Genomic DNA, 24,095 nt, shown 5'->3' on the forward strand with positions numbered 1-24,095 from the left:
CTAAACCATAAGAACTCAATTACAGTGGCTTTCTTGCATTTGGAAGAGAGGGCAGAGAATCCATTAACTTGGCACCTGGGGTTTTTGTGGGCAGATACCATCAGTATTTCCCTTTTATTTACTGCATGAGTAGAGGTCCTTTTGGGTTAATAGATGCTTAACAGGATAGTCTCTTTCAGAAGCCAATTAAGAGCACATTGAAGAAGACATGAACCAAATTAAAAATAAAATTTTTGCAAAGTACACAGAAACCAACAGTTAGTAACAATGTATTTTATTGTTTGACCAAGCTCTCTTCAGAGTAAGCTAGTTGTTACACAATATGAAAACAGCCTCCTATTCAAAATGATTTACTCTAGATTTATTTATGAAGTCTTATTTTTATAAACAAATTAAATACGTTTAAATGCATTTGTATCCATTTTCACACCTTTTTATCCTTTTTTACTAAGGCGACAATTCAGTTTCCATATAGTTTTATCACTGTACATGAAGACTGGTAAAACTGCAAATAAGAATTATAGTTTGAATTCACAGAAAACATTTTAGATGGCCAGTTCTGAAAAGGAGACCAGAATCCATTTTGGACACATGTTCTCATTTTTGTAAATATTACTTCACCATCACTATACCCACCTTTTCTTGGAAATTATGGGCAATAAATGGATAGAAGGCAGGAAAAGGAATCTTCAGAGATTTTTTTTTTTTTGAAGGACTACATTTTAATAATAAGACGCATGACTTCCACTATACCTCTTTGGTCTTCAAAGGAATGGGAAGAATAAAAGATTCTCACTATAATTATCAACCTCATCTGACACTAATAATGTAAGAAAAGATTTAAATGAAAAAGGTTCAAGCTGAAAGTAAAAAGGGCATCCAGCACTCTAGTGTCTTTACCTGTGGTTTTAAAAAATAATCCAAAATATAGTAAAGATTCAATGGAGAATGGACATGGGTTTAAACTAGAAATTGAATAAACAGATATTTTAAATATTAAACACACTTTTCAATTTAAAGTCTTAAGTTTTATTTTAGAACTTTCACCTCCTATTTTTGTAAGAATTAAGTATTTTACACTTCCCCTTGTGGAAAAAAGAAAAATTTACTACACTGAAATAGCTTTACTATTGTCAGTTGAAATGAAACTAAAGATATGTGAACTTAAGATATATGAACTAAATATTTTAATTAAGAGCAATTTTTAAGGCAATTTCTCTACTAAACACTGAAATAAGTTGTAACAGATTTTATAAGAAGATAATTCATTCTACCATTTTGAAATATGACAGAAATAACATCTAGCTCAGTGTCTATGTTGAAATATCAAAAGTATGGGTAAGCCTTGAAGTTTTTATGGACCACAAATGTGAAAAATTTAAATGAACACCTGGAAGATTATGATTGCACTCTAATTTTCAAATGTCTAAATGAAAGGAAAGAGACACCGTGTGTCTTAACTTTTTTAATATATAAATGACTCTGACCAGACTTTTATGGGGGAAAAAATGGGAAAATTCTGTTTCCACTGTCAAATTTATATTCCATAAATATAATGTATAAACTCTAAATTAGCAGACACTTAATCAGGGATGAAAAAAAACACCAAAGCACAAAACACAAAAAAGGCAAAACCAAGTAAAAGATAATATGATTATTTTCAATGTTGGTTATGTTGCCCTCTTGCAAAATGACAGGCAAAATCATACTTGTTTTTACATTTGCATCCACATATATTACACTGAAAAGGATTTTCATACCCATGACATCCCATATGAATAGTGTAAAGGATATTGTCTGCGAAGTACATATCACAGTGCTGGCAGTGGTGCAGAAGCTGAGGGTCCTGGACTGGCAGGGCTGGGGCTGGCGTGCTTGGCTGGCTGTTTCCTATGCTAGGAGTGCTTGTGTGGGCACTTGGCTCACTGCTTGGACCTGCCACTGGACTATAGTTCCTTTGACTATGTGATGGCCGAGGTTCGGGGCTTGTGGGAGAGGAGCTCTGAGGAATACTTGCTGACACAGCAGAAACCACTGCTTGGGCAGAAGGCTGCTGAATCATGAAAGGCTTTTCATCAGGACAGGGAACTACATCAGGGGATGCAGGGTTTTGGTTTTCAGGTGGCAAACTGGACAACTGTCCTGCTAGAGTCGAGAGCTGATTCAAAGGGTTGTCAACCATGAGTTCTTGGGGGTCCCTTGGAAGGCCACCAGTTGGTGTGGTTTTTGCCATACTTTCATAGGAGTCAGTCTGGATATTTGGGATTTCATGGGTAAAATCATTAAGGTAGTCTGGTTTTTGAACCACCATGGAAGGTGGACTTAAGTTGATTAGTGCTCTTCTGCTATAGCCCAGATTGCTTGTTTTCTTCTGTAAAACCCCCCACATTTTCTTGCTGCTTAAGGAAGACCTAGTACCTTTAATTGGTACCATTTTATGCTTGCGCCTTCGATGATGGGACAGGTTACTTCGATCACTGCAGCGGAAGGAACATAATTCACATTTGTATGGTTTTTCTCCAGTATGAGAACGCATATGGGCTTCCAGATGACGTTCATAAGCAGATGCAAATGGACAAAGGTGACATCTATGAGGTTTCTCACCTGTTTCAAGAGAAAAATGGGGAGAAACTACAAGAGCAGCTCATTTATGGAAAGTTTCATGTTTGTCCATTCATTGGATTTGGAAATTGATCAGGAAGAAAATGCTTTTCAGAAATTCAGATTTGCATAAGAGATTACTAAAATTTGTAAAGAAACACAAACAGATAAAGCTTAACTCATCAGCAACAACTGGAGACATACATTTATATTCTACTAGTCAATATAGTATAAAAATTGTTATGGCTCCAAGTGGCATTTGGGGAAAGAAGAAGTAGCATAACTGACAATAATATTCTAGTAATAGTCCCTACATAATGATTTTATCAAAAGTATGTCTCAGTTATATGTTCATGTATGTGAGGGCTACCCAGAAGTATCCAGCCATGTACTATGAAAAATATGTATTAACAGTGGCTGGATACTTTCTGGACAGCCCTTGCATATCTATATGTAAACACTTATTCATACATATTCACACATATACATACGTATGTATACTCTTTTCTCAAGGGGGAAAAACATATACAAAAATCCTTTATAAAAAGTCCTTATATGAAACAGAAAACTCAAATTCAAAATGGGCTTCCTAGTCTAAGTATGAATTATACAAAAAGTGTTCCTTCAGAATTGCCAACGCTTCTCCGTCTTCCTACTCTCCAGATGCCAGAAGGAACAATTTTAGTGAATGAGGTTAATTGACAACTACCCAAATATGTAAAATAAATATCTGAAATATCAGATTTGGAGTCATTCATTTAACAAGTATGTGCCAGATGCCCTGGTAGACTCTAGGGGTGCAAAGATGGTTTCATCATAATCCCTGTCCTCAAAAGGCTCTTGGGCCATCACAATGATGTGGTGAATGAGCACAGGAAGCCATGGAGCACACAGGAAGGACACCTCACGTGGTCTTGAGCAGAGGCAGGGTATAGGTAGTTAGGCAGGTTTCTCAGAAGAAGGGATGGCTAGGGTGAGACCTAGGATTAGCAGTAGAGTCTGCAACTGTATAGAAAATTTCTCCCCATTTTCACTATCGAAATGTACTAAGGATAAAGACATTTTATCACTTCATAATGCTTTGTGCATTATCCTCCTCAACCTAAGAAGTAGACTGATATTAAGATTATTTGGATCAAGAATTAAAATGGCTAAGGAAGGAGACAAAGGGCTTCACTTCTGACCTGTCTGCATGTTGTTATGCTGATGCTGTATCCAAATGGAATAACTTCCCCGTTTATTCAAACCTTACATCAACCTTCACTTTTGAACTATAAGAACTATTTATATGACAGATCAACCTGCCCTCCTTGGCCCCTAACTCCTGCCCTCAAAGAAATGCCTTCTCTAGCTGTGTCTCCATTACCTGTGTGGATTCGAATATGTTCGATAAGCCGGGCTGTTCCTTTGCTGGCATAGTTGCAGTACCGACACTTGAGCTTCCCATCAAACGTCCTTTCAAACCCGTCTACTAACATTCCTGAGTTTTCATCCAGAGAAACTTCAACAGATGGGTGATCAAGTCCATTTTGATCACCATCTGTTCCAGCTATAAACAAAGTATAGCAAAAGAAATTATGAATTTCAGAATCAACTCAATTTAGCATTTTAGTCTTAAGCGGTTGAAAATCTTTCATAAATTGACAGTTCACTTCCCACAAAAGTTAAATTCATTTTATAACAGACTTTCTGAACTGAGGCTAATTTTATACAAAAGCAGTAATATATTCTGTATTATATTTTCAGAACCTTTTACAGACGGATCTCAAATTATTTACATATAAATTGTATCAGTCTTCAACATGCTTTTGAAGAAGAGAACAGGTGAGGAGAGAGGGGAGTAAAGAGATTCATTGAAGAGTGATGGCACAGTTACACACAGGTGTTTAACACCCTAGCTTTCCTACAGCTGTAGCTGGTAATCATAATCATCACCAAAACCCTATTTACTTTAGTCTAAACAAGCAATTAGTAAGTTTTCCATCACCCCACTCAGTTTATACATATGTTCTAGATTCTGGGTTATATTTAGGATCTCAGAATTCTACTTAAGCCAGAAAAAGGAAAGTACTGTCTCTGATACCTCTGAATGTTAGGATCGTAAGAATTTCAGAGCCAAAAGATGTTTGTTTGGCTGTCTGCTTTTAATCTAACCTGACAACTTCTTTGTATAAAGAAACTGAAGGGATAGGTGCTGCTCATAATCAGGAAAACCAGCAAATGGCAGAGACTACAACCCTGGTCTCTTAAATCCAGTCTGCGAATCTAGCATTAGGAGGGAAATTTTTATTTCTGCAGCTTTATGGGAAAACATGTTATGCTCCATCCCAGGAAGTAGCAGTGCTGGCATGAGAAACTCAAGGCTCCTGCTCCTCTGTTTCCTCCCACCTCACTAGGAAAAGTGATTTTGCAGTGGGGCAAGGCTGATATCCAACAGGGCCACTACACTGGGGGGATCAGGTTCAGTGTCTCCCTCTCTCCCACTGCTTTCCCAAGCCAGTGCCTCTCAAATTTTAATATCTAAATGAATTACCTGGGGACCTTATTAAAGCACAGATTATGACTCAGTAGATCTGGGGTGGGGTCTGGCATTTTGCATTTCTAACAAGCTCCCAGGTGATGCCTGGTCCCTGCTGCCAGTCCCTAGATTACAAGGCCCTACCTAGACCCTCTAGGTCAGGGGTCAGCAGACTTTTTCTGTAAGGGTGAGTAGCAAGTACTTCAGGCTTTGTGCATCATATGGTCTCTATCACAACTACTGGACTCTGCTGTTTTAGCATAAAAGTAGCTATAGAAAATATGTGAACAAATGAGCATGTCTATACATTAAAGTCTGAATTTCACAGAATTTTCACGTGTCAGGACATTATTCTCCTTTTGACTTTTTAAAAAACATTTTTAAATGTAAAAACCATTCTTAGCTTGCAGGCCATTTAAATACAGTGGGCCGGATGGGGCCCACAGGCTATAGTTTGCTGACCCCTGAGCTAGGTTAGGAATAAATTCCAGTTTTTGTGTGGCAAGCAAACTAGACAAAATACACCTCTAGCAGGTTCAAGCAGGTCACTGCTTTCTCTATTCTAGTTTCTCTTCTTGGATGGGTAAACCTGGTCAGCCCTTTCTTCATTTTAACAGGTAAGAAATAGAAACCCCTACTTTGGTCTCAGGTCTAATCCTGATGGCTGAATTGTTTGCATAGTAAAGCTAATGTTTTGATCCCCTTTGGGTTCCATGTGTCTACTGTTAGCTAATAGAACTTGGAGGACAGGAAGGGTATTTAGCATCTGTAACCTTCCAATAAGACCACCAGTACATCTCCAGACCATGTTAAGCACTCTCCCTCAGCAAAAATCTGATATGTTTAAAGAAGGAAAAAAAATGCCCCATTATTTTTCTAGGGAAAAAAAAAAAAAGACAGAATGATTCACATTAGCAAGCAGTGGTCTTCATAATATGGATAACTACACACAAATATTAATATATTTATAAAAAGTGGATTATTTAATAATATTAAGATGAGTCTACCTCCCTGAAGAGCCTCTGCTTCTTTGTCCCCACTAACTGATCCAGAAATCATGTTCACATGATGGGTCTGCTGAGTCAGGTATTCCTGAAAATCTTTCACGAAGTCCAAAGGCTCTGGTTTCTTTTCACCCATCTTTGCTTTTTTAAAGTTTACAGTTCGTTATACCTAGAGGAAAAAAAACTGAAATGATTTGGAGAGATCCAGACATAGTAAAACAACAGTGACACTCTTTAGCATAGATGCCTAACTTTTTCTTGAAGTCTCACACATACATAGAAATACTCATAAATCATAAGGGTAGAGCTCAATGAATTGTCCCAAAGTGAACACATCTATGAAATCAGCACAAAGACCAAGAAACAGAAGGCTGCCTGCATCCCAGAAGCCCCCCTTGTGTACCCTTTCCATACTAGGACCCCTCCGCTCTGGTGAGGTTTACCACTCTTGTGACTTCTGGTTCTGTAGATTAGTCTTGCCTGTTCTTCATCTTTATGTAATCATATACTATGAACCTTTGTGTGGCTTCTGTCACTCAACATGATTGTAAGATTCACCCATATGGTTGCATTCAGCTGAAGTGTGCTCATATTCATTGCAGTAGTCCAATGTGTGCCCATGCCACAACTAATTTATCTATTGTACTGTTTTTAGATCATTTGGATACTTTCCAGTACTTGGCTGTTGTGAATAAAGTTTCTATGAACTTATTACTACATGTCTTTTGGTTAATTATGTACACATTTCTCTTGCTCAGCCTGGTCTCAAACTCCTGACCTCAAGCGATCTTCCTGCCTTGGCCTCTAATCTGTTCTTTATTCTTAACACATTTAACTCAATAAGGACTTGTAGGTAACTGAATTCTCACTTTTCTTAATGCAACATTTCCTCCCTTCTTAGAAGCTACCATGGGGCTTTTAAAAACTATTATTGCTACCTCTTTTCACTGTTTTCTAGAAAGTTGTTACAGAAAATCTATTTGGATAATAGAACATAGTTGGCCCTCTGCATCTGTGGATTCAACATCTGTGGATTCAACTAACAGCAAATCAAAAATATTTAGGAAAAAAAATGAATGGTTGCATCTGTACTGAACATGTACAGACTTTTTTCTTGTCATTATTCCCCAAACAATACAGGGTAACAACTATTCACATAGCATTTACATTGTATTAAGTTTTATAAATAATCTATAAATGATTTAAAGTACACCAGAAGGGTAAAGGTAGGTTATGTGCAAATATTATCCCATTTGATATAAGGGACTTGAGCATCCATGAATTTTAGTATCCCGGGGGGTCCTGGAACCAATCACCCTTAGACATCAAAGGACAACTCTGTTTTGTTATTGGATGAGACTCACTAGCTTTAAGACTCTGAACAGGGACCTCTCCTCAGCCTTACTTTCTTATTTTGTAAAATGGAATAATAACACCAACTTGCAGTACTATCTTAAGTTTTACAGGCAAATATATATAAAGTATCTCATAACGTGTAGCATATGGTAGACACGCAGACAGCGGTAGCTATTTTTCTATTAATGATTATTTTTGTAGCAAAAAATGGTTATACCTTGGATTAAGAAATCCCTCAATGTCTCAGATTCACAGTTTTTTTCCCTTTTTCTATCAGTTCATCAGCTCGGTTGGAGAATATACTGAGCATCTATTTGTTCCTTAGTTACAATGAGACAAACGTGGTCCACCTGAGCCTCATTAATTCATATATCCCAATTTCCAATTTCCAAAAAAATCAGTGTACAATTTCCAAACTCATTTCTTCTTATTTTACTTTTAGGCTGTATCTTTAAATCACTTGCTTTAATCTGGCTCAACTTTCTCAATCTTATAGATTATTGTTGACTCACTCCCACTCCCAGGCAAGAGACAGGATCTTGCTCTGTCACAGAGGCTGGGGCTGGAGTGCAATGGCATGATCATAGCTCATGGCAATCTCAAACTCCTGGGCTTAAGCAATCCTCTTGCCTCAACCTTCTCAGTCTGGACTATAGGCCTGTTCCACCATGTCCAGCTAACTTTTTTGTTGCTCAGGCTGGTCTTGAACTCTTGGCCTCAAGCAATCCTCCCACTTCAGCCTCCCAAAATGCTAGGATTACAGCAAGAGCCACCCGCCCCCCTACTATTGTTAGGTTTTCAACAATTTGTTTCAGTTATTTTATTTTATTTTATTTGAGACAGAGTCTTGCTCTGTTGCCTGGGCTAGAGTGCCGTGGCATCAGCCTAGCTCACAGCAACCTCAAACTGCTGGGCTCAAGCAATCCTTCTGCCTCAGCCTCCCGAGTAGCTGGGACTACAGGCTTGCGCCACCATACCCGGCTAATTTTTTTTCTATATATATTTAGTTATCCAGCTAATTTCTTTCTATTTTTAGTAGAGGTGGGGGTCTCAGTCTTGCTCAGGCTGGTCTGGAACTCCTGACCTTGAGCGATCCTCCTGCTTCAGCCTCCCAGAGTGCTAGGATTATAGGCGTGAGCCACAGCGCCTGGCCTGTTTCCTAATCATTGTATTACCATGTTTTGTGACTATAGTTGATTCTGCTGATTAATTTTCCTTTAAATTTTGCCCTTTGGTTCGAAAATGTAAGCTAGTCAGCTCCAATTAAAAAGATTATTGAATAGATTATAGAATAAAATCTGGGAAATTATTTATTTATTTATTTATTTATTTTTGAGACAGAGTTTCACTCTGTTGCCTGGGCTAGAGTGCCACGGCATCAGCATAGCTCATAGCAACCTCAAACTCCTGGGTTCAAGCAATCCTTCTGCCTCAGCCTCCCAAGTAGCTGGGACTACAGGCATGTGTCACCATGCTCAGCTAATTTTTTCTATATATATTTTTAGTTGTCTAGATAATTTCTTTCTATTTTTTTGGTGGAGACGGGGTCTCGCTCTTGCTCAGGCTGGTCTCGAACTCCTGAGCTCAAATGATCCGCCCGCCTCGGCCTCCCAGAGGGAAAATAAGCCATACGGTCCCACAGATTGTCTGTGTTCTAATTATAAAAGCTGTAATTAAGAAATAAATCCCAGTATTTACATTGCAACATAACATCACTTCTTGCCAATCAGTGCACATGAAAACTGATACATTTCCCTGGAAAATGTCTGAATATACTTTGATAGGCTTCAATAAGCAAGATAAACCTTACCAAATCTTGATTAGAAAGCATAACACTGCTACAGTACATGTGACAATGCAGTAAAAACACATAAGACTGCCAGTAAGCAAGCAAAAGAAAATGGTATTTTTATACAGGCATCTCAAGATCTCAAGTTTAAGAACACAAATGAGCCTAATTACAGAGGATGGCTGGCATATTTTGACAGTCTTGGCTATTATCACATTGTCACATTATAAATTCACTGTGTTCCCTGCCATAAATTGTATGCTGTTTTTCAGTCATTACACATGATGGACTTAAAAAAAAAAGTGAAGCCAATGAAATAAGATAAGGGAAGATAACATTGTAAACATGATGGAAAACTATTCTTAAATTAGATTTTAAATATATTAATATGGTTTATAACCTTAAACATCCTATCGTGATTTAAAAATTAGGTGTCATTTCACCCCTAAGCATTTTTGTGCCCACTTGACCTGTGTCACATATATCCATATATAAGGAGCATGACAGGCCCTTACACAGAGCTCTAGTTGGCGGAACAGACTCAAATGAAAGGTGTCTAAAGCTAAGTAGAGTCTTTGGCTCAAAACCCAGTTTTCTCTATCTCCAGTCAATATTTCTAAGCGCAATAAATGGAAAAATAATAATTCTGAAAATACAACAGCCTTCCTCTCATAGAAAGAAAATAGAGATTTTCTATCCAAGCCATTTTCCTATATTTAAAATAATAATTATCAGTCTCAGGACTGAAAGTTTAATATAAGAACTCCACAAATTAACTGACATCTGGAGATGCCTCTAAAGCACTGATAAACTTAAAAACCTTTGCAAACATAACAAATATATACTTTAGGAAATCAGCAAACGATAATTTTCTTCAATGGTATCTTTCCTACTGGCCATGAACTCAACACTTTAGAGCTTATTAGCCAAAATTTATTTACTTTACACAAAATTCCAATGTGTGAAAACCCTGTCATCTGAAACAGAAATTTATTTAATTGTTCTCCAATACTATTATAGATTTGAGTGGTGTATTCCAACCCAAATCTATCTTTCTCCTAACTGATACTGCCATGCACCGAATGTGTCCCTCAAAATTCATATGTTGAAATTCTGACCCCAAATCGGATAGTATTTGGAAGTGGAGCCTTCTTTAGAAGGTAATTAGGTTATGAGGGTGGAACCCTCTGAATGGGCTTAGTGCCCCTGTAAGAAGAGACCCAGGGAACTTGCCTACTTTGTGAAAATACAACCAAAAAGCAGTCCCTCACCAGATACCAGATTTGTTGGCACCTTGATCTTAGACTTCCCAGCCTCCAGAACTGTGAGAAATAAATGTTTGTTTCAACCACTCTATGTGTAACAAGTCTATGGTAACTTGTTACAGTAGCCTGAACTAAGATAGATTTTTAATCATATCAACCAAAGAGAAGAACATTCTCAAACCTTATGAACATTCGTTATGATATAGCAAAATTCCTGAGTCCTTCCTGTGATTACTCTGATTAAGGTAAGCTGAGTGTGGAATTCCATGGGGTCTAAGTGTACATCTACATAGAAACTGGCTAGAGTACACCTAAAGTATTTTTATGCCAATAGCTTCCCCCAAATTATCCATTCAAGGCTCAAAAATAATGTTTTTACAAAACAACCAAGACTAACCAAGCCAGTGGAGGAAAAGGAGGTATCTGAGAATTAAGATTTGGTATCCCAAAAGAACAATGAAAATCTCTTTACCTCCAAGCAATTTAAGCTATTCCTCAAGCTTCCTCTGCTTCTGATAAAGGATTTATTTTGTATAAAGTCCTCTCATCTTTCTTCTTCAGTCTTGCATTACAAACGGCAAGTTGCCAATCAATTCAAGAATATACACAAACACACACTATATATGTGCAAACAGGTGTGCCCACCAAGAACCTCTTAACCAGGAGCTAAAACAGAGGCATTAACATGCAAATTAGAAGGCAACCATAACCCTGAAACATAGGTAATGCAAGAAAGAACCAGAAGAGAGTCTCTTTAACCTACCTTCCTCCCAAAGTCTATCTTTTTTGTAAACTATGGGAGAATTTTGAGAACATGATGAGGTAATGATAGGGTATGTTTCATTCATCTAGCATTTTTTGAGAAGTTTTTAAAGGTTACTAACCACAGGGAGGAATACAGCACTTAGCAACTAACTTATATAACTTAATTTGGGGGATAAGCAGGCCTATACACATAAAGGGATTATAGTTCAAATGATGTGTTTACTTCTATCACCTAATAACTATGGTCACTGAAAAACATACTCTGCTATAGAACACGTATTAATAGAGAAGGCTAACAAATGAGGCTTGGTTTGAATAGAGTAACATGGGCCTTCAAAAAGAATTACAACACAATTCCTAATTTCAGAACTGTCAAAAACTCTTTGAAGGCAAAAAGGAACATTATAAGGCTTTGACGTATCATAAAGCATAATATAAAACTAAAACATTAATAAAACCATGTTGGAAGAAATACAAAAGAGAAGTTGTACAATCTAACCTTTTCACCCCAAATCAGTTCCTCCTTTTTCCTGCCACTCCAACATGGATGAAGTGTAGAGTAATTGAAATTTACTCTGGAGACACACCAAGGGACTCCAAAAGGCCATGGAGAGAATTTCAACTAAAATTAAAAAGCCATACAGAGATCTGCAAAGAAAAGCACAACACAAATCAAAATCTTTAAGACAAAAACTTAATTAGCATCTACAGGTTTAATAAGCTAATAACTTGTGCCTGTCTTATTACCATTAGCTGAAAAGAAAACTAAGCTGACATAATCAAAGAACAAAACAATAGCTGTACTTCAGCAAAAGCTCCATAGGCATGACTAACATTTTTTCACTGGTGGATTTTTTAAGATTTCATTTTTCTGGCAAAAATTTAACGTCTTACTAAATTTAAGTTATTAATTTCATTTGGTCACAGTGCACTTCTAAAAGGGTGAGGCTTGGTACTGCTGAACAGCTACAGTCGGATAAAAACAACGCTTCACTCCTATGTGTGGAAATAGGAAAGGGTTTTAAAAAATCCCACCATGCACATCCAACAAGGGCACATCTGAATCTCATCTTTATTATCCTCTCTATGGCAACACAGAATAGTTCTGGTTTTCTGGGAAACATTCTATGCTGCTACAGGAAAAGAACGCCTAACATCTCAATCCACTGTAACGAACTCCCATCAATGTATTAACCTCTAGCGGTGTTGAAGACATAACATAAATCAAAATTAAACGGAATTTTAAAAACTGTTAGTCTGAACATTTAAAAAGTTGTTTTAAAGTTTTTCCTTCAAAACTGAATCTCCTGAGATCTCACCATTTAAGACGCCTTTATTTCTTCTCTTGCTTGTCACATCTCTTTCAGGTTCTGACCAGCACATTAAGGGGACATTAAATAGGCCACCCGGTTAGCGTTAGCTGGAACTCGTTTGGTTCCGATCCAGTTATCAAGAATGCTTGGCTTGGCCACTCATGCTCCAGACAGTTTATCAGGAGACCTAAGCCCTGAATAAACCTGAGTAATTCTTTGCTGCAGTGTCCTCCTTAAATCTCATATGTTACGAAAATTAAAGTGCACGTGTAGTAGAAACAGATCCAGCAGGATCTATTAGATAAAAGACGAAGGTTTTAAAAGTCCTTCTCCCAACGAGCAGCCTGGAATCGGCGCTGGGGCAGCATCCTCACCAAGATTCGGAGCGACATCCTCGCCTGGATGAGGAACACCTAGGAGATCCGCGCCTGGGCTGACCCCCAGACCCTGAAACCCCGTGAAGACGCAAATCTCTGGGCGACCCTGCACAACCACCTGTCAGAGCCAGGTGCAGCAGTCCCCACCCTGGAGCCTCTGAGCTCCTGCCCGACGGCGCCGACAGCGCAGGCGCTGCTCCCTCGGGTTCTCGCAGCCAAAGGCAGCGCAGCCCCCCGCACTCCGGCCAGGAAGGTGCTGGATCGTCACTCCGCCCACCGACCAACTACGACCGACCCTCTGCTGGAACTGAGTCTCGGGCGGGGTCAGCCGGCCCGCCGCGAACCCGGCTCTCGCCTCCAGCCGCTCCTTCTTATCCGCCCTGCTCAGCCGCGTCGCCGCCGTCCAAGCCGGCAGCCTGCTACTTACCTCCTGACAACCGCACCGAGTAACCCCCACTGCCTTGTTCAACGCCGCCGCCGCCGCCGCCGCCGCCGTCCTCGTCACCGTCGCAGCCGCCGCCATGTTTGTTGTGTCTCTCACTCCCTTCCCGCCCCCCTGCCTTTCCAAGTATCGCGTGAGCGGGACGTAGGGCGAATGCAGAGGAGAGGGCTGCGTGTCTCTCTTGGTGTTCCGTAGGCCTGAGGGGGTGGAGTCTCGGGGGGGATGCGGGGCGGGCTGGGGGAATGTGCAGGGCGGGGCTAGGTGGTGCGGGGCGGGGCCCTGGCTCTGCACCACGGCCAGCGCGCTGCCTTGAGGAACGTGGGAGTCGGTGGCTACCTGGCCTGTAGCAAGGATGCAGGGTTTGGCGGTTCGGCTGCTGCGCAGCAGCGGGCTGGTGAGTGCGTTTGTGGCGGGCGTCCTGGGGACTCAGGGCGAACGCGAGGCCTTCTCCTGACGGGCTCGGGGGGCCGGCTTGAGCTCCGCTCCACGTCCTGGGTCCGCACCTCCCTTGCTCCCCCGGGGCTGTCTCCTCAGACCCTTTACCTGCGGGCCGACCAGACCCGGACTTCCCTCCAGGCCTCCGGCATAACTAGCCTCCCCTTCTTTAGGGAGGTCTGGGGGCAGCAGCTTGTGGGAAGGGGCCTGGGGACTGGTCTAGAAGCTTTAGAGAAGCAAGCACCTTGCATGGAGTCGGAGAGCTGCGTTGGCAAGATGCCCTTTGCAGGCCTTTGGCTCCTGAGAGCCACCGAGTCTCGGATCTCACCGGTGCATAGATGTCACCTCTCCGATGCCCTAACCCACCTTCTCCCCCAGCAAAAGACTGTTATAATGTAGACCCAGTCTCATTCTGAGCAGAGCGACTCCCTGCCCTCCCTTCCACGGCCCCACTCGAAAAGTAAGGGACTTCAGAGTTGTTCGGACTTACAGTCCGGGAATTCCCTCCTCTCCTTATCTCATGGCAAGAGCCTGAGTATCTTCCCTGGACGACCTTACCACCGCCCAGGCAGACTTTTTAAACTTTTTGTCTCACACCAGAGATAATTAATGTTATTTGACTGTTTTACAGGCTTTAGGTGTTAGGAAAATTAATAAAGTTATGTCAGTATATTGTCACAGAAATATGTTCTTATGATTACTGTTTAATACTGTTTATAATTATTGGTTAATAACTTAGCAAAGAAAGTTTCTTTGGTTTTACAATTTGACTCTGTTCTAGAGCCAACATTAATTGACCTAATACTCTGTGGCAAGCGTGTTCTTTCTTGATGTTGCATCTGAGTAATCTCACTTAATTCTTGACTTAAGAATTAATTAATTCTTAGCAGGTAGTTAATCTTGCAGATTCATAGGTTGATGCTGAGAAAGATTAAGCCAAAGCCAGGAAGTGCTACAGCTGGTATTCAAACTCTGATCTGATTCTAAACGTAACCTTCAGGCACTACTGCCTCCTCTGTAGAGATACCAGAGACCAATTTTGCTTGGATGTGTTGTTTTATTGTGGCTTATAGACCTTTATAGTTTTTAGAGCTCTTTTACATAAGTTAGCTAATGTAATTGATTGAATGTTGACTGTAGCATAGTGGTTAAAACTGTGGATTCTGCAGCCAGACTGCTTGGGTTTGAACCTATGTTCTCTCACTTTGTAGTGTCATAACCTTGGAGAGCTTACTTACACTCTTTGTGTCTCAGTTTCTTGATCTGTGAAATGGGAAGAATAATTGTACCTATTCCATAGGGTTACTATCAAGATTAATTGTACCTGATCTATAGGATTGTTCATATGGTCATGTAAGGTACTTAGGATAGTGCTGGGTATAATCAGCTCTCAGTAAATGTTAGCTCTTACTGTCCTGCCATGCATGAGGCATTGTGTGCTATGGCAGATATCATAATGAGTAAAACACCCTACCTTCAAGAAGTTTGTCTTTTAGTGATGAGGTTAGAACTATATCCAACTAACCTCATATCATTTAGACATGGAACAAATCCTAATAGGTCCACAGTCAGCCTGTGGGTTCACTGGAGAGAGGACTAGATCATTGGGGAAGAGACAGGCTCTCTGGAAACTGGGTTAGGGTTTTAGGAAGGAACAGGGGAGGTGAGAACACTGCAGCACAAGGGGAATGAGGACATTTTAAGGCATTTGAACAGAGTCAAATTGTAAAACCCAGGAAGTTTTCTATGCGAAGTTATTAACCAACAGTTATAAATAGTATTAAACAGTAACCATAAGATCATATTTCTGTTCCTTTGTGAAAATATACTGACATGACTTTAGCAATTTTCTTAATACCTCAAGCCTGTAAAACAGGCAAATAAAATTAATTGTCTCTAATGTGAGACAAAAAGTTAAAAGAGTCCTGCCTCTGAGCATGTGGTCACAAGTGGCATGAGGGTGGAGAAATGCAAGGTAGGGCTAATTTTGGTTCCTATCCAGGGGCAAATGGAGAGCCAGCATTTACTGCGAACTTACTACGGGGCAGGGACAGCATTTTAAATCCACTACCCTCTTTACCCTTCCTGATGAAGTAGTTATTAGTGTCTTCATTTTGCAAATGAGGACCTCAGAGACAATACCCATTATTCCCAAGTCACACAACAGTCCGGTTGCAGTGCTGACACTCAGCCCATCTCTGCCTTCTCAGATCTTTTCTGGTCCTGCAGGTAGATTAGAACTGCCCTGTCCATTTGTTTTGAGCAACCCTATTAATGGAGAATTGGACCTAGTCAACCTATGGTTCCAAAGGTCTGCTGGATAGCAGCTACCAGATTAGTTATAAATCTTGTTTAGCTTTTTGCTATTCGACAAAGTCAGCAGTACTTTTTCTTTTTATTTATTTATTTATTGAGACAGAGTCTTGCTCTATTGCCCTGGCTAGAGTACCGTGGCATCAGCCTAGCTCACAACAACCTCTAATTCCTGGGCTCAAGCAATCATCCTGCCTCAGCCTCTTGAGTCTAGCTGGGACTACAGGCTCGCACCACCATGCCTGGCTAATTTTTTCTATTTTTAGTAGAGACGGGATCTCGCTCTGCTCAGGCTGGTCTCAAATTCCTGACCTCAAGCAATCCTTCCCAGAGTGCTGGGATTACAGGCATGAGCCACCACGCCCAGCCAACAGTATTTTTTCAGAACATGTATTTGGCATCCAGGTCGAGAGAACTTGGTAGGTGCTGTGATTTGAATGTGTCCCCCAAAGTTCCTGTGTTGGGAACTTGATCCCCAATGTAGAGGTGGGGCCTAATGGGAAGTGTATGGGTCATGGGAACACCACCCTCGTAAATGGATTAATGCCATGGCATTACCTAGAGAATGAGTTCTTCATAAAAGGACAAGCTGGCCCTCTCTCCCTCTTGCCTTCTGCCAGGGGATGACAAACAAGTTATTTCCTCACTCTGTGCTTCCATTTCCTTTTTCTGCAAAGTAAGAGAGCACCATTATTAAGTGAGATAATAGATGTTACGTACTTAGAACAGCTCCTGACACATAGCAAAAACTCACTAAATACTAGCTATTAACACAGCCAGAACCCATTACCAGTAACTGCTAGAGGAGGAGATGAGGAGGAGGAAACAGGATGATAGAAGTAAGAAAGTCTAAGGTACGTATGAAGTGAATAAAAAGATCACCATGGAACCTAAGCTGGACAATGACAGTAATGAAAGCAAGAGAGACTGTTGGGGACAAAGAAATTAGTTGTATGATGGGACTGGAAAGCTGGCCATGTTCTAGAAGAAATTGGTGGCATCGTAGATTAGTGGGCAAGCTGAGGGACAGGAAGCTGTGATCTGAGGGAAAACATAGAGGGGATGGCAGTGGAGAGAGTTGCTCGAGATGAAGAGTTCAAGGCCAGAGTGTTGCGTGAGCTGGCCTTATGAACTCTGCAGTCTCAGATACTGGCGTGTGTTGAGTGGAGAGGATGTTTGTAAACTAGGTTCAGCAAATAAGGGAAACTGGCCAAGAGGGCAGAAGAGCCAGCGATGAGGCATGGCAGAGGGAGTGAGTGATGGCCTGATCCTCTTGGGAAATGGTCAGCTTTCTTGCTTCTTTCCCTCCTCCCACAAGAGGAGGGAGGTGTAATGTCCTCGAGGCTCTGCTGAGGAGTTAATGGACCCTACCTCCTTGCTCCTAGAAAAGGAAGACTGAGAGAAGGAACGGTTTCCACTCGAGAGAGCTTCAGGGGAAGTAATGTACTCTGAGGAAAGTGAAGTTGCCCTTAATTGAGGAAAGAGAAAGGAATGTTCTAAGAAGTTGATGGGGGCGAGCTTTGTGTAGTGCTCAGTGATGACTGACATCTGGGTCGACAGTCAGCCCATAGGGGTGCACCTCTGGAACTATCTCAGGGAGGAGAGAGCAGGAGGGCACATTTGGGCGGGAAAAAATGACTATCGGGATTTAAGGTAAAGTGCTATTGTGTTATGTGGAAGCGTTTTCTGTGAAAAGCCTGATTCTTTCTTTGTGCGTGAGCATGGCTTCGATGTCTTCCTTTGCCTTCCTTATATGGTGAAAACGTCTAGATTTGAAGCACTTTAAGAATGTTTGCAACAATACTTCATTAAGCTGGAGCATAATAGAGAAAGTGTTATGACTAACGGTGGCTAAACTTAAGGAGTTTAGCAAAAGAACCTTTACCAGAACATTCCACAGTCAGGTGTTCTTAACCCTTTTTTGTGCTATGAGTGAAGGGTATACTACAATGTAGTAAAGTTTATAGACATTTTTCTCAAAATGTTTAAAAATGTATAAAATATATAGGATTATAAAGGAAATTAATTATAATAAAACAGTTCTAAAAATGTTTTTTAAATTGTGATATAGTAATATGTGCTTCTTTTTTTTTTTTTTTTTTTGAGACAGAGTCTCACTCTGTTGCCCAGGCTAGAGTGAGTGCCGTGGCGTCAGCCTAGCTCACAGCAACCTCAAACTCCTGAACTCAAGCGATCCTCCTGTCTCAGCCTCCCGAGTAGCTGGGACTACAGGCATGCGCCACCATGCCCGGCTAATTTTTTCTATATATATTTTTAGCTGTCCATATAATTTCTTTCTATTTTTAGTAGAGATGGGGTCTCGCTCTTGCTCAGGCTGGTCTCGAACTCCTGAGCTCAAACGATCCGCCCACCTCGGCCTCCCAGAGTGCTAGGATTACAGGCGTGAGCCACCGCGCCCGGCCCAATATGTGCTTCTTAATAAGATCTGGCAGCAGTTCTAATAACTGCTGTAAATTTGAAGTACTGGTGAGCACAAGCAATACTTCAAGATATTTGCACCAGCTCAATGTGATAGAAAAATATCTATAATTTCTTTTGATGACAAAGTCACAGATTCTGCTAATATTACTCTAACTAGTTGCCTACATTCATGATTAAAATAAATGCTGTGTTTCAGTTATAGATTAGTGAAATAAAGATGGGATTTTTCCACCATCCAAGCTTGTGGACTCTATTGTTCTGTCCACAGGAGTCTCGAGGCCCCAGGCTTGATCATGACCACTACTAAGTGTGGCAGAACTCTGGTCAGTTGAGTAGGAAACAGCTCAGACTCCAGCTCTGAGAAAAGTCTTTGGCAAGTCATAAATAACCATTATTCCATTCAAGTAGCAATTGCTGCTCTGTACAAAAAAATGTGATGATGTGGTGCAATGGGTTATAACTGTGGAAAATCATTTTGATGGAGTGGACACCAATGCTGCAAAGGCTGAGGTCACCACTGAAGGGCAGGGGACAGGAGAAAATCAACATCGAAACCTTGGGCCGTGCATTTAAAGGCAAGGGAAAGAAAAGTTTCCTTTATTAAAAACTGTCCAATTAAATAGACATTTTTTTTCTGCCAGAAAAGGATAGGTAATGTCTCTCAATGCTTTGGTTAAAGATGGATTCCACTCCGCATACTTGATGATGAGTATCTTCAGTTATCTCACCCTACGAGTATACCATTTCATACTTTTTCAAGCACATTTGCCTCTATTATCTTGTCTGTGAATCTAAAATAATTGCTGTGTGCTAAATGGTCACGTACTTTGTCAGTAGCAGTATTTGAAACTAAGGGTCTCGCAGTTGCGTCAGCAGGAAAAATAGGTATTGTAAGTCCCGCTGGCTCTTAGTTTCTCGGTGGTGGGCTTTCTTCTAAAGATAAACTTGGGTACACAGGTGATATGTTGACTAAGAGACACATCAGATTCTGTAGTGGATTTAGTGAAGTAAATAATCTCCCTTAGAAATAAATGGGCAGGATATCGTAGTTTTTGAAATGTAATAGGCAAGTTTCATGAGCATTTTGTAGAGAAAACTAGGTGGCTCGTGCTTTCACTCATTCACAAATATATTGACCCCATTCAAGACTCCACCGCCAGCCACTGAGCAGAGTTGCCCCCCACACTCACCTCTCCTCCTTCTCCATGATATTCCCATTCTTCCTCCCTGGACTTCTTCCTTTGTGCCAGCTGCGTCTGACCACCTTCTCTCCTGCTACTCAGCACATTCCTCACCTTCTTGAGTTCCTTTGCACTTCCATTTCTTACACCACTTCTCCTTTACTCTCCTTTTTTTCCATAATTTTAAAAATTGCATTTTTATTATTTTTTATTTTTTTAGAGACAGTGTCTCCCTGTTACCCAGGCTGGTCTCAAACTTTTGGCCCCAAGTGATTCTCCCAAGTCGCCGGGATTACAGGCAAACACCACTGTGCCCGTCATACTCTTTCTTTTTAATTCTTTCTGTCTAACTCATCAGGAAGAAGACGATACCTCATGTCCTCTCTGCTTCTTTCTAGCCCCGAATTTTCCTGTCCCAACTCTGTCTTTTAAGGAGGAAAAAAAATACTCCACATAACTTTGCCCTAAACTATCTGTCTCCTAATTCTGAAAACAAAACAAAAAATTAACTAGGAAAATGGACACACAGAGCAGACATATACATTTTTCTTCTGCCTGACCAGTGTTTCTTTTTCTCAGGTGAATCCAAGAGCAGAACCTAGGCACATAATTGCAAAGTTTGGCTGATGTGCAGCAAAGATTGACAATGGTTTCAAACACAGTGACTCTGGTTTCTTTGTTCTCTTTTCTCAGTGTTTCAAGTATATAGTCAAAACTACTGAGAAAGCATATTTCTTGTATTACTACATTTGTTAAAGGATTTGGAGCACTGCCACAAGGAGGCACACTAATGGCAAGAAATGATGGCTGACAGCGTCACTGCGTCGTTACTTGTCTCCGTTATGTTGTGACCACCTCCACTACTGCATTCCTAGCAGTTGTAGTAGAAATAATCACTAATGTTTATGTTTATTGAGCTCAGACTGTATGGTAGATGCTATGCTAAACCCTTTGTATGGATTATTTTACTTATCCTCACAGAACTCCAAGAGATTATGATCTGTATTTTACAGGTAAGGAAATTGAGAATCTGAGAGGTTCTAAGCGAGAGGTTAAAAATCACTTGCCCAGGTTGGATATGGTGGCTCACACCTGTAATCCTAGTACTTGGGAGGCCAAGGTGGGAGGATAGCTTGAGGCCCAGAGTTTGAGACCAGCCTGAACAACATAGCAAGACCCTGTCTCTACAAAAAATAGAAAAATTAGCTGGGTGTGGTGGTGTGTGCCTATAGTCCTAGCTACTTAGGAGGCTGAGACAGGAATATCCCTCGAGCCTAGGAGTTTGAGGTTGCAGTGAGCTATGATGCCGCCACTGCATTCTAGCCCAGGCAACAGAGCAAGACCTTGTCTCAAAAAAAGAAATCACTTGCCCAAGGTTACATAAGCTATTAAATGTCAGATACCCTTATGCTGCATTGTCTCTTACTAATAAGAAGCTGAAGAAACAAAACCAGCCATGGAAATTACAAAAGCACAGCTGCCTGGAGCCACTCAGGGCAGGGCAGATAGCTCTGTACCCTCAAGAGATTGCTCTTGATAGGAGGCAGTCTTAGATGTAAGTAGTGTTATAATTCCAGTTTCCTATGTAAGAAGTCAGTGGAATATGAAATACATTTTAAGAATTGAATTCCATCTAGAAAGTTCTGTTTCCTTGATTGGTAAAAGTTAATTACCTGGGAAATTTGTTAATTTAGAGCAGATCATTGCTAGATAAAGGAGATATCATATAATGTTAGCAAACTAATTTGTGTTTATATTGAAAAGATAGTGAATTAAAAAATATACTAGGTTAAGCTCCCTTATTTTATTGATATGAAATATAAGAATGGGTTGTAAAGTTATTTCCAAAGAAACTGATATTCAAATACCTTTCTTACTTTTGTGTATTTGTGTTTCCTATTCACTGGGTGCTGTTCCTATAGCTAAGAAGAAATTTCCCAACTTGCCTGTCTTCGTGGAAAATTCCTCCTCATGTCCTAAAATCTTTCCAGTCAGAAGCTCTACTTGATATGACAAATAATGGACTGTCATTTGCCCCACTGCAAACATTTACAGATGAGCAGATAATGATAAAGAGCTCCGGTAAATAAATTTCTCAACTGTCACCTTTTCCTCTGGTCAGGAGTTGGGTCTACAATATGAAATTGTGTATGACATGACTGGGAAATATGTTCATCTAAGTTTGTGAATGAAGAGGTTTTTTTAGGGGGAAGAGTAATACTTATCTAAGATTAAAAAAAAAAACAACAGAATAAAAGGCTAATAGTGAAGTTTCTCCCACCCCTGTTGCCTGGTCCCCCAGTTCTTGCTGAAGTCACCTCGTTTCCAGTTTCTTATGTAGCCTTTCTGAGTTAGAAGTAAATATATTGTCCACTTTTTTTTAAAATAGTGGGGTTTTAATATTTTATGTGGAATTTAGAATTTACCCTTATCTATTAATATAAAATACCTGTGATTGAAACAGGAGCCTAATCAAGAAGCAGAAATCGTGTGCCACTAAAGCTTAAAGCAGTTTGCATTCATTTATTTACAGATAACAGATGTGTGCATGTGTACATAAAATTATGATATACTTAAAAATCTATAGCACAATATCAAAATGTTGGTCTTATAGAATATAGATGGTAAGTGTATTCATTTTCTATTGCTGGGTATCGAATTACCACAAACTTAATGGGTTAAAACAACACCCACTTAGCAGCTCATGGTTCTATAAGGTCGGAGGTCCAGGCATGATGAATCCAGGCTCAGGGTCTCAGAAGACTAACAATAAGGTAAAGTGTCAGTTGAGCTACCTTTTTATCTGAAGCTCAGAGCCCTTCCAAGCTCACATGGTTGTGTCAGAATTCAGTTCCTTGCAATTGTAGGACTGGGGTCCCTGTTTCCCCTCTGTCAGCCAGAGGTTGCTCAGAATTTCTGGAGGCCTCTGTATTTATTGCCATGTGGCTCCCTCTGTCTTCAAAACCAGTAACTCTCCCTTGCATCAAATCCTTCTCATACTTAAAACCTGTTTCAGCAGATAGAAGCCCCATCTTTTTTAAGGGTTTGCCTGACTATGTCAGGCCCACCATCATCTCTTTCTTTTAAGGTCAGTTGATTCAGGACCTTAATTTTATTTATATATATATATATATATATATATATATATATAAAAATAGTGTCCTTCACAGCAGCACTTAGATTCATGTTTCTTTGAACAAACTGAGAGAATATGTATAGACACCAGGGGCTGGGAATCTTGGTGCCATCTTAGAATTCTGCCTATTGAATGAGTGCAGAAGCCTATAGTTCCAGCTACTTGGGAGGCTGAGGCAGGAGTATCCCTTGAGGCCAGGATTTTAAGGCTGCAGTGTGCTATGATGATGCCTGTGAATAGCCTCTGCACTCCAGCCTGGGCAACATAGCAAGATCCCATCTCAAAAAAAATTTTTTTAAGAATTCTGACAACCACAATAAGTAAATTCCTTTTCCTTTGCTCCCTCAACTTTTTGATATGGTTTTTGACGGAAGTGAGTTTGGGGTGGTTAAGGAAGAAACAGGGTAAGTTTGGGGTGGTTAAGGAAAAAACAGGGTAAGTGATCAAATATTTTATATAAATCAAAAGAATTTGCTCAGAGTACCTTGATTCTCTGTCTTTAGTCACTCATATCTATTTATTTAGTACCTACTTGTCTAAGCACAGAAGCAACAAAGATGGGCAAGAGAAAAATCACTGCCTTTAAGGAACTCATAGTCTAGTGGCAAAGACAGTCAAATAAAAGTAATAGTTTCAGAATAATATGGTAAATGTCATGGAGGGATTTGGGGAGTAAAGCAGAGAGCACCTAAAATGAGCTGGGGTGCTGTGGCAGGAAGTGGGCAGGGAAGCAGTCAAGAAAGGCTTCCCAGAGAAGTGGTTCTTCAGCTGTACTTTGAAGGATAAAGAGCAGTTGGCCAGCTGGACAAGGGACAGGAAGCCATTTTAGACAGAGGGAATCGCTTGTGCGAAACAAAGGAACCCTGGAGCAAGCCAGCATGCACTGAGCTCTCAGTCAGCCCAGTGGCTTCTCTGCACACTTGCAGCACTTGGTATTATGATGCTAGGAAAGTTAAGAAGGTGCTTTCATCAAAATGAATTCTAGGTGCATCCAAGACTTAAAAGGTCTGGAACAGTGATTTCCAACTGGGGGCAATTTTGCCCCCGGGAGACATTTGGCAATGTGTAAAAACACTTTTGGTTGCCACAACTTGGGAGTGGGAGGTGCTACTGGTAGCTAGAGGGGCAGAGGCCAGGGATGCAGCTAAACATCCTACA

General features: G+C 40.5%; 2 protein-coding genes across 2 annotated transcripts in view; one reads left to right on the plus strand and one right to left on the minus strand.

The window, feature by feature from the left end:
* Positions 1–1,418: 1,418 nt before the first annotated feature.
* On the minus strand, positions 1,419–11,920 carry IKZF5 (IKAROS family zinc finger 5). Its single transcript, XM_069460547.1, has 4 exons — positions 11,798–11,920; positions 6,127–6,292; positions 3,968–4,150; positions 1,419–2,604 (listed from the first exon to the last, which is right to left on the minus strand). The coding sequence occupies exons 2-4, from the start codon at positions 6,257–6,259 to the stop codon at positions 1,661–1,663; spliced, it is 1,260 nt and encodes a 419-aa protein (XP_069316648.1). The 5' UTR covers positions 6,260–6,292; positions 11,798–11,920; the 3' UTR covers positions 1,419–1,660.
* Positions 11,921–13,760: 1,840 nt separating this feature from the next.
* ACADSB (acyl-CoA dehydrogenase short/branched chain) overlaps positions 13,761–24,095 on the plus strand; it is a 29,969-nt gene continuing 19,634 nt past the window's right edge. The window contains exons 1-2 of the mRNA XM_069460943.1: positions 13,761–13,824; positions 21,724–21,883. Coding sequence (XP_069317044.1) covers positions 13,783–13,824; positions 21,724–21,883 — 202 coding nt within the window. The 5' untranslated portion in view covers positions 13,761–13,782. The remainder of the gene's footprint in view (positions 13,825–21,723; positions 21,884–24,095) is intronic.

Source organism: Eulemur rufifrons, chromosome 28, assembly GCF_041146395.1.
Source record: "Eulemur rufifrons isolate Redbay chromosome 28, OSU_ERuf_1, whole genome shotgun sequence".
Classification (NCBI taxonomy): Eukaryota; Metazoa; Chordata; class Mammalia; order Primates; family Lemuridae; genus Eulemur; species Eulemur rufifrons.

Bases quoted from the DNA above. Each gene is read 5' to 3' on its own strand.
- IKZF5 (XM_069460547.1), bottom strand. From the start codon at position 6,259: ATGGGTGAAAAGAAACCAGAGCCTTTGGACTTCGTGAAAGATTTTCAG. The intron at 4,151-6,126 runs GTAGACTCATCT...CTTTGTTTATAG, and splicing joins AGCAGAGGCTCTTCAGGGAG to CTGGAACAGATGGTGATCAA. The intron at 2,605-3,967 runs GTAATGGAGACA...CTCTTGAAACAG, and splicing joins ACATATTCGAATCCACACAG to GTGAGAAACCTCATAGATGT.